Below are 14,032 nucleotides of genomic sequence, written 5' to 3'. Positions count from 1 at the left end.
TTCTCTCTTTCACTCTCTGTCTCTCTCTCTCCTCTCTCTATCTCTCGGTCTCCCTGGCTGTGTGTGAGGGGCCACATCATGGACACGACTTGTCCTCAGGAGATTTTCTAGCTGCTGTGTGCTGACAGTTTTGTTGACTGCCGGGCTGCCGGTTTTGGCCCTGTTGCTGTGCACAACTTTTGCTCTAATTTAATTAAAAGTTTTCACTTAAAAAACAACAAGGACGGGACCACAACAATATATGTATGACACACAGCCAAGTCAATCAGTGCAGGGATTTCGTTTTATGGTCCACTGAGACTTCAAAAATTGTGTCAAAAAATAATTGTTTGCCTTTTCTATGGAGAAATGTGCAGAAAGCAATCAAATAAAAGTTGAGTGAATTAAATGGAATTATTACAAATAATTAAAAATATAGCTTTAAAGTTTAAGCTAAAGCCGCTCTCTCGCCCTGCCATTTCAATATTCTCTAACATCCATTTTGCTAATCATTTAACGGAATATTCAAGGCATAATCAGGACAAACATTTTTCAATTCTCCAGCACACGTTAGGACTTTTCAGCACATGAATGGGGGAAGACACGGACACACGTAAGTCGCTACGTGTCGCTGATTATCTGTCGTGTGCTTAGCAGGGGATTAAGTTGCTAAAAAGAAGAAGCAAAAAACGTGCCAAAAGCGAGAGAGACAGAATAGGAAAGTTCTATGGGGCGTTGGAGTTGTACTTACCAGTAGCGGACTTGGGGAATCCGGTGGGGAATAATAGAAACATAATAGAAACAGAGCGACCACTCAGCCGGTTACGCAGCTGTAACGCTCTCTTACGTTTATTTCCCGAGTTCCAAAATTAAATTCGCGCGTGCCACAAGCTAGCTCCATATGTACTCGGGAATTTATCAAAATTCGGAAAATCAAATGGAACAAGTGTCGCGCAGCTGTGTGGTGTTCCCGTACGCCAATAAATGTGAAAATCGAACGGTAATAAAGCAGATCGCAAAAAAGGTGTAAAAGTGAGTGATTTTGTTTGTTTTGTTTTTTTTTTGTCTCATCTGCTTGTTCCGTCATGTTTGCATCGGTTGCGTCGCTTTTGCGGACTCGTTCGCTGCTTGAGTGTGAAAATGCCAACACGAAAAAACAATAAAATAATAACAAAATCATGTTTAATATCGTTAATCGTTTACATTACAAAAACTAGAATGAACATAAAATCGACCCGAACTCAGAAAAAATAAATGCGGAGATAAGAGAAAGACGAGTTGAATGTTTTGCGGTTTTTCAATGTTTATATTTCTTCTCGGTGTCCACCTTCTTGTTTCCCTCTCCATCATGCTTGTTGCCTTTTATTGTCGCCTTGTCGCCCCTGAGGAAAAGCCTTCAAGTCCGCTCCTGTGCAAAGACGATGTGTGACATTTACCTCTAGAGGGTGATTGCCAACAAGTGGATGTGCTGCAGGGGGCCTGGTAGACATCCCCTTTTATTCCTCGCAAAGTAGCTGCATGGACTTTTAATTCAATGTGCGTGTATGTGCAAGGCTGAAAAGGATTTTTCGGCGCCCAAAGCTGTGATGCAAAGTGATTTAGATATTAACTTGGGACTAACTTGCAACACTTTGTGAGAATGATGAGCAAATAGCAGTAAAAGAAGTTCAAATTTCAATGAGCAGAGATTTTGCTGAATTTATTTCTAGGAGTTTCCTTGAATTTTGCTTCCAAACGCGGCCACCTCCCAAATGATTGTTTCCTTTTACACATTTTACACAGGTATTACCACAACCAAAGAATAAAAATATTAAATAAAAGAAAACATTTTTAAATCAAAGCCCCATTCTGCCCCCTGCCTAAATGGTGGGCAGATGATGCTCTGTACGATGTAAGAGATTTCCATTTTTGTTCAAGGGCTGCAGCTTCATATAGTCCTGATGCTGATGATGATGATGCTGGGAGCCGGTCAACAGCGGCAATGAGGTGTTTGAAGTCTGTCCCAAGAAAAGTATTATATTATTAAGAGTATTTTTTAGTTGCATTCCCAATCTCACCTTTGATTTATCACGCGCCGCTGCAATGGCCGCCGCTTGTGCTGCACCCGTTTGTAGCTGCTGTGCGGCTGTGGCAAGCATAAATTGCTGTGAGGCAAGCTGCTGTTGCCGCAGTGTGGCCGCCTCCAAGCTGTTCACGTGCTCCTGCTCCCGCTGCTTGGCTATGTAGTCATCAAAGTACGAATGTTTGATCAACTTTTCGCAGGACCAACGCTTCACGGGGTCCTTGTCTAGGCATTTCTTCAGAAAGTCAATGGTTAGGGGATTCTGCAATGATTTAGGCGGCATTTTATCCTCCAGCGGCTCCAGCGTTGGTGGCACCGGTAGCGTTATGCCCTTAAAGTATTCGTTCTGTCCGAAGATTTGTATGTGTCGTGGCAGGAGATCCCCCAGGGTTTTCCTTATGAGATACAGTTGATCCACATCGCTGCGTCCCGGCCACAGGGCCTCCCCGCGCACTAGTTCTGCAAAGAGGCAGCCAATGGCCCACACATCCACGGGTGTGCCATATTGTGTGTCGCCCACGAGCAGCTCTGGCGCTCGATACCATCTGGTGGCCACATAGTCTGTGTAGTTCTCACCCGGACTCAGCATTCGGGCAAAACCAAAATCGCACAACTTCACCTGTCCCTGTGCCGTCAGCAAAATATTCTCTGGCTTGATGTCCCTATGCAAGCAGCCCTGTTTATGGCAATATGCCACGCCCAGCAGCGTCTGGTAGCAGATCTGTTTTGTTAGATGCTCTGGACAGCCCTGTGGATGACGTTCCAGCTCATGGAGTACCGTCAGCTCACAGAACTCAAAGACCAAATGCAGGCGACGCTTGCGACGAAAGACTTCCAGCAAGGAAACCAAATTTGGATGCTTGAGGTTCTGATAAAAAAACATATTAAAGAAAATAGATATAAAATGGTAGAGAGATCTGTAGAAATCGTTTACCTTCAATAGCCTTATCTCTCTCAATGCAATTTTTCGAATTGCCGGATCATCTTCGGACTCTACAAAACGCTTCACAGCCACCAGGGCGCCCGTCTCACGATCCCGACATTTGTAGACCACACCATAGGAACCCTCGCCCAGACGACTCAACTTCTCATAGCGATCCATCTTACTGCTACCTTGTGGTCTATAAAAAAGGGTCAAAAAATCAAATATCAAACATAATTGTAGACCTTCGGCGATTTTTCATATTTCTAACATTTAGATTTTTGAGTTTTTGAGTGGGGTTTTTTCACGTTTACCTTAGGCTCAAACATTGACCACGTTTGATGTTTGCACGTCGCATTGCTTTGCATTGACCACATAAAATGTTAAGTAATGTTTCTGTTTGATATCTCAGACACGAACACATGAAACACACAGAGTTACGGATATACGAGAGGATATATGGAATGGATTTTGTTTATGGCTTAAACGATGCATTTTTGTTGCTGTTGTTGTTGTTTGTTGTTGCAGGATATTTACAAGATTTTTTTCCATAATTTTGTATGATTTTTAGTTTTTGTTTTGTATGAAATGAAAAAAAGTAACAAATGAGAAACAGTTTTAGAATGAGTAAATTTGGTTGCATTTATTGTGGCATTTAAAAATACATTTTGAGAATATTCAATGGAATATTATGGTAATATTTAAAATGATGTTTTGGGAATAGTAAAAGAAATATTTTGAGACAAAAATAATATTTTGCTGGCTAAATGTGTTTCTATTTGTTGTGGTAAGTGGTAGACATGGGTTGAATTTTGTTGATTTATATTTCTTCGTGGATTTATCTATTCTTAGAGGTGGTTATGCTCAACGCAATTTGATAAATTTGTTCGGGGGAATCAATTTGTAAATACCTTGATGACTGCAGTCAGCCCTAACTTATCAATTATTCCATCAAATAACTACGTAGATACATATGTATAAACATATGTACATATACATGTGTAGACACGGGGTGTAACCCCTTTTTTTCCTTTTCTAACTCTATTATCACCCAGAAAAAAATCAATATTATTACTATACAAACTTCAAATAGATACAAAGCCAATTAATAACCGCCATGGCTCTACAACTGCCAAACATTAACATGAAACCAAAATCGATTTTCAAAGCAGAGAGTTTTTTTTTCAAAAAATCACTATTAAATGGCTTTTGAGAGCTCGGGTAAAGCAACCCGAGTGATAAGTCCCTTCTGATGGCAGTTCAATGCCAAAACCGTCAAGTGGAAGGTAAGTGAACTTTATGAGAGGCTTTCCCGCAACGAGTTTTCCTAACATGTGTGTAGGTCATAAACAAAGTAAAGAACACAACATGCAATTAAATATTGAATTCAGGTGCAGGGTGGAAAAAAAACACACAACACAACAAACAAACAAAGACAGAGAGATAGGGGAGTATGCGGAAAGCAGGTGACTTACCTAGGAACCCATCTGGCTAATATCTGACGAATTTGCCACTAAATTGTTGCAGGTTTTGCAAATGAATTTAATTAGGTTTTGATTACTTTTTTTATAAGGGAATAAATCTACGATACACACCATGCGCCACTTCTAAACTTCCTTTTCTGGGCTCTTCAATCAATAGGGGGAAACAATATTTTTTCTGTGTGCGGATAGTTGGACGTTTGTTTTTTATGAGTGACAGCCAACGACTGTCTATCGTTCCTGGGTCTGGGTCCTGGGTTCCCTAGGTCTTTTTCCTTTTTGCCGCTGGCCAATGTCATAGCAATGCGACCAAAGTTAATACAAGCACAAAAAACCACAACAAAAGCCAAAACCATGCGCACAAAAGTTCTATAAGAAGTTTTCACCCTTCAGTGAGAGTCGGTGGGGGTGCCCCCATACCATTCCCCATTTGTTGTTTTTTTTTGTTAACGACAACCGGAAGGAATTTGAGGCGTAGTTCTTTGCCTTTCTTTTGCATTTCTTCCACCCCCCAGTCAGCCCCTGTTATTTCTCTGTGTATTTCTTGAGGTTACCTATGGTAGGAATGAAGTTTTCTGGAAGGAAAACTGGGCTTTTCTCGTAAAAAGCAGGAACTAGTGCAGCAGTGCACTGGGTGTCTGTCTGTAGGTCTGTCTGTGTTTTCATTGGACTTCTTTTATTACTTATTAATGGTTAAATGAGAGGGAAATGTATACCCTAATTAAGGTTACTTTTCCTCGGTAATACTTTCATGGGCCCTACGTTTTGAAGGGGTTCCATGTGGATTGCTTGTACGTGGAATGGTTCTACGACTGACTGGACATTGCCTTTATGAGACTGTTATTACAGACAAATTAATGTTGATTTGTTGCACTTGTTACTGGAAATTAATGGTGATTGGGGTAGGAAGTGCATTTTCTGCTTGATAATAGCAGGGAAGCTATTTATTTGAAGCTACTTAAAAATCTGTTTTAAATGACATCATTAATTGTGCAAATTGTTGTTCACTTTTGATTGTTGGGTAAGGAATTGCAGAAGGTTATTTGTTAGGGAAAGAGAGTGAGGAGCCTAACTTAAAGATTACGAATCCTAAACCTGATTGTAAAGGGATTTGTAAAGTGGTATTTAATGTAAATTTATTGTACATTGTACATAAATGAAAGAAATCGTTATTGCTTATGTTTGATTAAAATTATGTGAAATGTGAAATTCGAACGTTATCTTTTAAATAATATTTCTATGCACTCTTCATACATTTGTTTAAAATGAGTTGCTTGCATATATTTTAGATTGTTTATTAAAAAGAAAAGAGCTTCATCAAAAGTGAGCTGTTTGCAGTTTTCCAACGTACTATTAAACAGGAGATTCATACAAGTAGTAGCAAATTTCTTGGTTTCTTTTCTCATTTATAAAACTTTTCGAATACAGTCTAATATCCATTACATGAGAAAAAGCTTTTCCCAATTTTAATGCAATTCTTTTACCATTATCAAAATTCATTTCACTCTTTAAATGCATTCCCAAACATATTCAACCTTCAGAAAGTTTGCATTTTCTTACCTTCTTAAAGAAAACAATTTGGAAATCTCAAACATTTTCATAGCTAACATAAATACGAGTAAGTATTCAAGCACTTTTCTAGTTATAGAGATAGTATTTATTAAGAGCCTCCCTTGGGCCCTCGCTGAGGAAGACCTTCTCGAAGGAGAAGGACCTGCGCGAAAAGCGAGTTTCACTGTTGAAAACGACAACACACGACGATGTGGAAACGTCAAGAGCCGGCAAACAACTGAAGGCAGCAGGCAGTAGGCAGGTAGTATTTTTGGCTAGAATTCGCTTCAGTTCAGGCTTTGCCCAAGGCCCGAAATGGAGTTTCGAAATGGTAAACGGAAATGTAAGTGTGCGGCAGTGGCAGTGGCAGTGGGCGAGTGACACGAGCATGCCACGGGTTGGAGCGTGTCCATGCGAGCATGGACATTGCATATGGATGACGGCGACTCTGAATACATGTTGATTTTCCAGTTCTTTCTTTGGTTTGTTTTGCTCGTCGGGTGTTGCATTATAAATGCATTAAAAAATGCAATGACGATGGAGTGCAATATGAAATATGAGGGAAAAACACGCATACGCAGTTGAGAACATGTCAGATAAACAGAAAGGAAGTTGCAGAGGTTATCTGTGAAGGGATGACTCAATTGATACCCCTGGAAGTCTCTACATCACTGCAGTCAGGGGTACCAAAAGCCAACTCTTCTTCGTGCATTTTGTCTTCATCTTTTGACCTTTCTGATGGAGTGACCCATGAAGAGACCCGGACCCTTAATCCAATCAAAAGCCACACCATTCGAGTGGGTTTCTGCAATTTAATTTGCATAATTACAGTGAAGTATCCACCGAGATCGCCTCCTCCATTATATTCCACTCCTCCTTGAGTTTTCTGCTTCTCTTCCACTCCTTTCTCGACTTTTCTCCTTTTCTCGCCCACTCTTCTCGCTCGTCTCTCGTTGTACCTTTTGTTCTGGATATTTATACATATATTTGACAGCTTTTGTTTTGCCGTGTAAATACTTTCAAAATTTCTCTACGCCCGTCGCCGCTGGCACTCTTTTTGCTTTTAATTATGGTACTTTTTGTACTGGTATTGTTCTCTCTCGCCCTCTCTCTTGATATTTGTTGTATTTTTGGCTGTTGTTTGTTGTAGGATATTTGTATTTGTAGTATTTATTGTTCTATTAAGCGTGATATTTGCATTTCGATTTTATTTTGGGGTCAACGGCTGTTCAACTTTCTGGCTTTTGGCTCGAAGGCGGAACGCTGCGATTGTTGTTCGGTGGCCCCTCCTTGTAGTGCTATTGGTTGCCCCGCCGTTGTAATTGTATGGGGCAGAAAACGGTACATTGAAGAGTGCGAAATAAATAAAAGTGGTTCAAGTGTTATGCGCGGTGTCTGGGAAATCATAAATAAATAAATTGAGCGAAGGACTTTGATGTTTGGAAATTAAAGCTAATAAAGGGTGGATTTTAGAGGGAATTTGTTTGGAATTTCAAAGTTTTTTTGGTGTTTAAATTATATTTTAGATGCCACAGAAATTATGTAAAATTTATTTTAAAACAACGTTTGGTGCTATTTTAAAACTAAAAGGTCTATCAGTATTAGAAATAGTCCAACCAAGGAAGAAAGCCCGTCTAGTGTTAAAATAAGGAACAACAATTCTGTATGCTCACACTATTACAAGTGTATTTAAAAAAAGAGCCCTGCCCCATCCGCCCCTGCAAATCGCGAAAAATATGCAAAGCCCACGGCCATTCCGTGGGGAAGGACCATGTCTATCAGATCACCAAACTGAGATCAGATTGGATCATTATTATAGCCAGAATGAAGAAATTAATTTGCAGTGGCTAAACCCACCCCGTCGCGTAGCTTATATTTGTCTTATGCACATTCTCTTATTCACACTATGCTTCGCGCGTTCCTCTGCCTCTGCCTAAGACGGGACTCTACATTGTGTGGCTCTAGGAAAGGGGGGCGAGCAAAAGGAGCGTGTTGGCGTGTGTAGTTTTGTAGATGTAGATGACAGATGAAAAAAATGCAAAATTTTACAAAAAAGTTGTGACGCGTAAGAAGCGTCTCACACGTCCCTTCTCATTTTTGGTGTGATTATTTTGAATATTAGAAGAACTCAAAAGGAGTTGTTTGCCGAACGAACACCAGAAATAGAATGGTATGTAAAGCATACAACTAACATTAGCATTGTGCATTTGTGTGCATTAAATAGCCCTTAAACTCACATATATATCATTAAAAACCTTTTTATACCCGGTACTCGAAGAGAAAATAGGGTATATTGTATTTGTGCGAATAACGGTTGTATGTAACACAGAAGGAAACGTTTCCGACCCCATAAAGTATATATATTCTTGATCAGCATCAATAGCCGAGTCGATTGAGCCATGTCTGTCTGTCCGTCCGTCTGTCCGTCCGTTTGTCCGTCCGTCTTCTTGAGCGCCTAGATCTCAGTGACCATAAAAGCTAGAGCCACCAAATGTTGCATCCAGAATTTTGTAGGCTCACACTGTTACAAGTGTATTTCAAAAATGAGCCACGCCCCCTTCCGCCCCCGCAAAAGGGCGAAAACCTCCCAAATCTACAATTTTGAATTCCGTAGGGAATGACCATATCTATCAGATCACCAAATTGCGATCTGATTCGATCATTATTATAGCCAGAATGAAGAAATTAATTTGCAGTGGTAAAACCCACCCTCTCCCGCAGCTTTTGTTGTTCTTTTTACATTCTCTCATTCACACTCGGCTTCTGCCTCTGCCCTCCCCCTGCCACTGCCTGTGCCGACTTTTAACCCACCCCGTCACGCAGCTTATATTTGTTTTTTTTTTGTGTCAAATTTAAATTTGACAAAACATCGCTAGGGTGCAGATGTGCATAGTACTGAGTGCCGGGTATAACAGTTGTGACGAGTAAGAAGCGTCCCACACGTCCCTTCTCGTTTTTTCTATTTACTTCTAAAATTTTCTGATTTTCCTGAAGTACCTTCTATCCGTATCAATTACCTAAACTCTTGGCCTCAAAATTGACCTTTTGGAGAGCAGAGAAAAACCGCAGCGCTCACATTTCATAAACTGCTCTAAAAACAGCACAAACCGGGCTCCAAAATATAAGCAGTGCAATGAGAAACTTTTCCCTTGCTGGCGGCAAAAAATAGAAATAAATATTTGCCAGGCAATGAAAAGTTTTACGAGTACGAGAAAAATGGCAAATGCTGGCATTTTCCAGGCGTAAAACAGATACGTGAGGGGGTAGGGGGGGCTGTTGAGGATGCAGGGGAACTGGGCATTGGGTATGGTCGGTGTTGTGTTGACGTGGCCTTGTGGGCAAACAAGCGTAAAATGCAATAAATAACAAGCTATTAATGCCAAATGGTTGCACACGCACTAAGCGACTCGACGACCCTCGGGGAGGTACCATAGTAGATGGGTCTTATGGAGAATACATGGCCGGAAAGGAGCAGCAGCATGAGAAAAAAGGGCAGTGCGGAGGCAGTTTCAGAAGTGGCAGACAGCAGTTTGTGTATGTGGCAGAGGCATATGCGTGTGCAAACAAAGGCCAAGGCCACTGCAACACGACCACGACTTAAATGTCATTGGATAAAACTTTATCCTCTCTCTATTTTTTGCGAAAATACCCTTTGAAGGTGGTTCTGGATTTATAGAAGGAAAAGCTGAACATTCTAGTTGATCTTTCTGTGCCTCTGTTTCTGCCTTTACTTAATACCACATCTAATCATTTTTTTGTATTTCCTGGATTATTTCGAATATTTTCTTTAGTTTATTATCTTGAAATTAGTTTGGGGACATCTGATTTTGTCTAATATTTGTATAGTATTTTACGATATTTTTTGACAACTTTCAGATATGATTGTCTAGTTAGCTTTTCGCAAAATAACACATCAAAAAAGTGTATTAAAACCTTCGACTTCCAAAGCTCCGTACTTCCCATTCTGTTATTTCGTCTCAGCACAACATTTTTCACTTTCATTTGGCCGCCGCATAAAGTTTCGGGCAAGGCTAATTAGGGGCCCCATAAAAGTTGGTAGCTTCGGTTTCAGTTGTAGTTTCAGACCCACCTGTACTCCCGTGCCTCATTTAGATCATCCTCATTGCACACTTGAATCTTCTGTATGAGGCGGTATAGAAATGATTTTTGAAATGTTTGCTGGAAGTAATAATTCTGAAACATTTCACTTGACTGCCAGAGGTACGCTCGTCTTCAGGGCTTACGGATGACTAAAGTCTTGACGTCTTCCCTGCGGCTGTCTGTTCTTTTATTTTATCGATATACGGAATAAAATGATTTAAAATGCATCGGAACATACTGAATATTTTATGCCTGAATTGCTGTATTCCTGCCGTCCCCCCCCCCCCCAGAGACAGGTGCAGCAGCAGCAGCTTTGATTCTGACGTGTCGGTCGTGCTGGAAGCTCGTCTTTCCTTTCATTTTTTTCCTTCTTTCTTTTTGGGTCAGCAAACAAGCGGCAGTGGTGCCCATGCAAAGGTGTCTGAGGCCCGGCACATGCAAATGGATCCAAGACCTGACCCCCCCATTATGCGAGAAGACTGAGAGCAAGAACGGAATGAAGGGAACACGAAACAGATTCTAGGAAAAAAGCAAAATTCGCCACATGCAAATATGAGCTCACAGCTGAAAGGAAGGAAAAAGAGGAATAGGTTCCATGGAAAGGCTTTCCCTACGAATGGGAGCGATAGTCAAAGCTATTTATGGCAGGAGTTGTTAAAGAGGGGTTTTGGGAAAGTGTTTTGAAAATGATCTAAAATTATTCGAAACTGAAGTATCTCCTATAATAGATATGAAACAGGAAGGCAGTTTTTATACCTGGTACTCGAAGAGTATCATTCTGAGACTAGAGCAGAGACTAGAGCTAGACTCACCAAAGTTTGTGTGAAGACTCGTGTGATACTTATCACACTGAATCAAGTTTCTTTCAACATTTCGCCACGCAACCTTCCGCCCCTACAAAGAGCGAAAATCTCCTATATCCACAATTTTAAAGAGAAGAGAAAACTATGAGCGCAGTTCCGAAGGGGTGTAGATGTATACATATGTAAGTGACAGTTGGCTAAAAAATATAAAATTGTAATAATCATAAGGTTACATATGTATTTATGTATGTACATAATATGTTATATGTACTACATATAAATACAAATACATACACATGTATGTATGTATATTGATACATTAATACATATGTATATACTGACTGAGGAAGATACTGAAAAGGAAGGCGAGATGGAGGAAAAGTGAGTAAAAGTGAGAAGTGAAAGTGAGAAGTGTGAGTGAAGTGCTGTGATCAAGTGAGTGCAAGTAAGGGAGGGAGTGCAAGGGCAAGAAGTGAGTGTAAGAACGTGCGTGAAAAACGTAATGTAAAATATATAATTATAATTTACGTACAAGATTTCTTAAATATTTAAATTTTTGCTCCGGTTAGGGAATTGATTTTTCTCTGTCTTATCACAACTTTTAGTTTACAATTTTGGACCTTCTTTTGAAGTTGAGGTATTATTTCATACAACATTATATCGATTTTAATTTCTTTCATGTGTCCATCTACCCACTAATCTAGGTTTCAGTATATATTTTACATTCACAAATACATTCTGCCATCCAAACCACAATTCTCTGTACCCTTCCGAAGCACATTCCATTCCCATCCGCTCCCAAACCACAAAAACTAGTTTCCCTTGTAAGCTGGGGGCACTGCTGCTTAAAATGATTTCAATCAAACATAAATATTGCCAAGCACAAATACAACGTGTACAACTTTCTAGATATTCTTCCATATTTTTCTGTAGCAGCTGCAATGCAAATGGCGTTGACATGTGCCCAAAGGGGGTACATCCAACTCTCCCTACCCCAGTCCGTCGCTGTTTGTTGTGTCTGTCGAATGTCTATCCGTCTGGAGAAGCATTAAAAACCGCTAAATCATTCGCTGCTGCTGCTACCGCTGCCGATAAGTATGCAATTTTCCTTGCTGCTTGTCGGGGCTTCTGTATTGATCCTGTGTCGTGGAGGAGGGGGAAACCCAAACAAAAAAGTCAAACAAAGCGACGAAGTGCATATCAATGCATTTTGATGTCTGTGTACCAGCTCTTTTCTTTATTTTTCTCGCATTTCTCTTTGCTTTTCTTCTGTTTTTACATCTTCCCCTTTTCCACCCTGCACATTTTCCTTTTGATTGAATTTCAATTTGATTGGAGCTTTTCTCCCCCATTTTTTTCCCATCCTTTTTTCGATGATGGAGTTTTTTGTGTTTGTTGAATAGTTGTCGGGGTTTTTGGGGTTTTTGCAACAAGAGTGTCTTTGCTTTTGAATGCAGCTCATTTAGCTGTCAATTGTGGGCGGTTCAAGGGGAAGGACCTTAATTAACCTTAGGTCTAGGACTTGAATAGAAGAATATTAAAGTGTTAGCCTTGAGGTTAATTTATACCCTAACTTCTTGCACACAACTGGAGCGGTATCCTCCAACCGACTGAATGTCAGAACAAAATAAGGTCTCTCTTGAGGTTAAATCAAAACAATATCAGGGCCAAAAACTTATGAGTTATCAGTCCCGACAATCTTCAAGTTCAAGTTCGGTGGAAAACAAGTTTTTGTATAAATATTTCAGGGATTTCTCGAAGGATGTGATGAATATTTCCTTCAAATGCAAGGCAATGCGAAACGTACAAAAATGTGCGATTTTCTGTTACAAGAATAAATACCGTATTAAATGAGGATTGTAGAAATACTATTTAAATGGAATATTTTTAAGGGATTAATTTTACCGACGGGATTTCAGAAAAATAACGAAGATAATGTCCTGCTCCATTGTTACACTCTCGTGTACATAATACATTTTTATGTATTTTAAGTTTCTCGTTTTATCTTTTGATATAATTTTTAATTCTGATTTAAAATTTTGTTAATTGTTTGTTATTTTATTTGTAGTTTTGCTTTAAATTGTTGTTAGCTTGGGCAATTTGTTTGATAAATTTGATTCTTTGAAAAATTGCTGTTCGACTTTATTATAAATACTTTTTTTTAGGCTTTATACTTTTTTTATATAATTTTAAATTATTTGATAAATATGTTTAGTTTTGTTGAGTTACAGAATTTTGCAGTAAAAAATAGTATATTCAAACGGTTCACCAAATGAAATTTAAATCACTTTCTATTTCTGATTTACATGCCAAAATGTTCTTCCATCGTATAACAGCAGCGTGAAATCAAAAGAAATGTTAAAATAAATAGAACTTACCTTCTGGGCAGAAGTGGAAGATGATTACCAAACAGCCAGAGACGTTTCTCTCCAAACCATTTGTCCATAGACAAGCGATCCACTATTTTAAAATTCCTTAAAATTTGTTTTAATTGTCAGCGGTTCTTCTTGAAATTTTCAGCAAATTTTCTAGCATTTCACACGGAGCTTGAATTAATTTTTCACACGCGTAATGCGAGACGCGAAAATTACGCGTCCGTTGGCCAAGAAATATTAACAAACTTTGTTTATATGCCACAGAGAGCCGTAGCCGTAGCACGTAGACTTTTTTTACATGCGCCGGCATTGAAAAAAGCCGACAACAGTCACGAGAAGAAGACAATGGTGGGGCTTTAGGGCGGAAAGGACTGGTGGTCTGTTGGGGTGTTGACGACGGTTGACATTGGCAACGGCAGGTCCCGGTGCCCGGCGTTGGAGGGTAGCCGGCAGAACCTGCCCGGCGCGGGGTCCTATTTTTCTTGTATTTAAGTTATTAATAGTGTTGTTATAGTTGTTGTTGTTATTATTGCTGCTGTTGTTGCTGCCGTTTCGTTGTCAATCCTGTTGTCATTAAAAACAAACAACAAAATTTGTAGAAAAGTTTACGCTTTGATTTCGAGTATTCATACAATGTTTATGGGGTCTATGGGTGTTCCTTTTTGGGAATGGGTGTCCGGAAAATTGCGTGAATCGGTGATGGAATACAGACTGGCATTTTGGAAAGCTATTGCATTGGGCACACACACGTGTCGAGG

General features: G+C 39.8%; 1 protein-coding gene across 4 annotated transcripts; it reads right to left on the bottom strand.

Moving 5' to 3' along the window:
* Positions 1 to 1,721: 1,721 nt before the first annotated feature.
* Positions 1,722 to 13,723, bottom strand: LOC117587624 (cyclin-dependent kinase-like 1). 4 transcript variants are annotated; one of them, XM_034278483.1, is made up of 5 exons: positions 4,439 to 4,561; positions 3,278 to 3,466; positions 2,976 to 3,162; positions 2,037 to 2,909; positions 1,722 to 1,976 (listed from the first exon to the last, which is right to left on the bottom strand). In XM_034278483.1, exons 2-5 carry the CDS (start codon positions 3,385 to 3,387, stop codon positions 1,839 to 1,841), a joined length of 1,308 nt encoding a protein of 435 aa, XP_034134374.1. In that variant the 5' UTR covers positions 3,388 to 3,466; positions 4,439 to 4,561; the 3' UTR covers positions 1,722 to 1,838. The 4 variants fall into 4 exon arrangements, with proteins under 4 accessions (XP_034134374.1, XP_034134373.1, XP_034134376.1 ...); XM_034278482.1 differs by lacking the exons at positions 3,278 to 3,466; positions 4,439 to 4,561 and adding an exon at positions 10,086 to 10,219; XM_034278485.1 differs by lacking the exons at positions 3,278 to 3,466; positions 4,439 to 4,561 and adding an exon at positions 6,005 to 6,172 and having other exon boundaries at positions 1,723 to 1,976.
* Between the last annotated feature and the right edge of the window lie 309 nt (positions 13,724 to 14,032).

Source organism: Drosophila guanche, unplaced genomic scaffold (genome assembly GCF_900245975.1).
Source record: "Drosophila guanche unplaced genomic scaffold, DGUA_6, whole genome shotgun sequence".
Lineage (NCBI taxonomy): Eukaryota > Metazoa > Arthropoda > Insecta > Diptera > Drosophilidae > Drosophila > Drosophila guanche.
This window is presented reverse-complemented; position numbering and strand designations above follow the sequence as displayed.

Excerpts from the sequence above, each read along its gene's own strand:
- LOC117587624 (XM_034278482.1), bottom strand. The coding sequence starts at position 10,198 with ATGTTTCAGAATTATTACTTCCAGCAAACATTTCAAAAATCATTTCTA. Across the intron at positions 3,163-10,085 it reads AATGAGGCACGGGAGTACAG|ACCACAAGGTAGCAGTAAGA; the intron begins GTGGGTCTGAAA and ends CCTTTTTTATAG. Across the intron at positions 1,977-2,036 it reads CGGCGCGTGATAAATCAAAG|ACTTCAAACACCTCATTGCC; the intron begins GTGAGATTGGGA and ends TTCTTGGGACAG.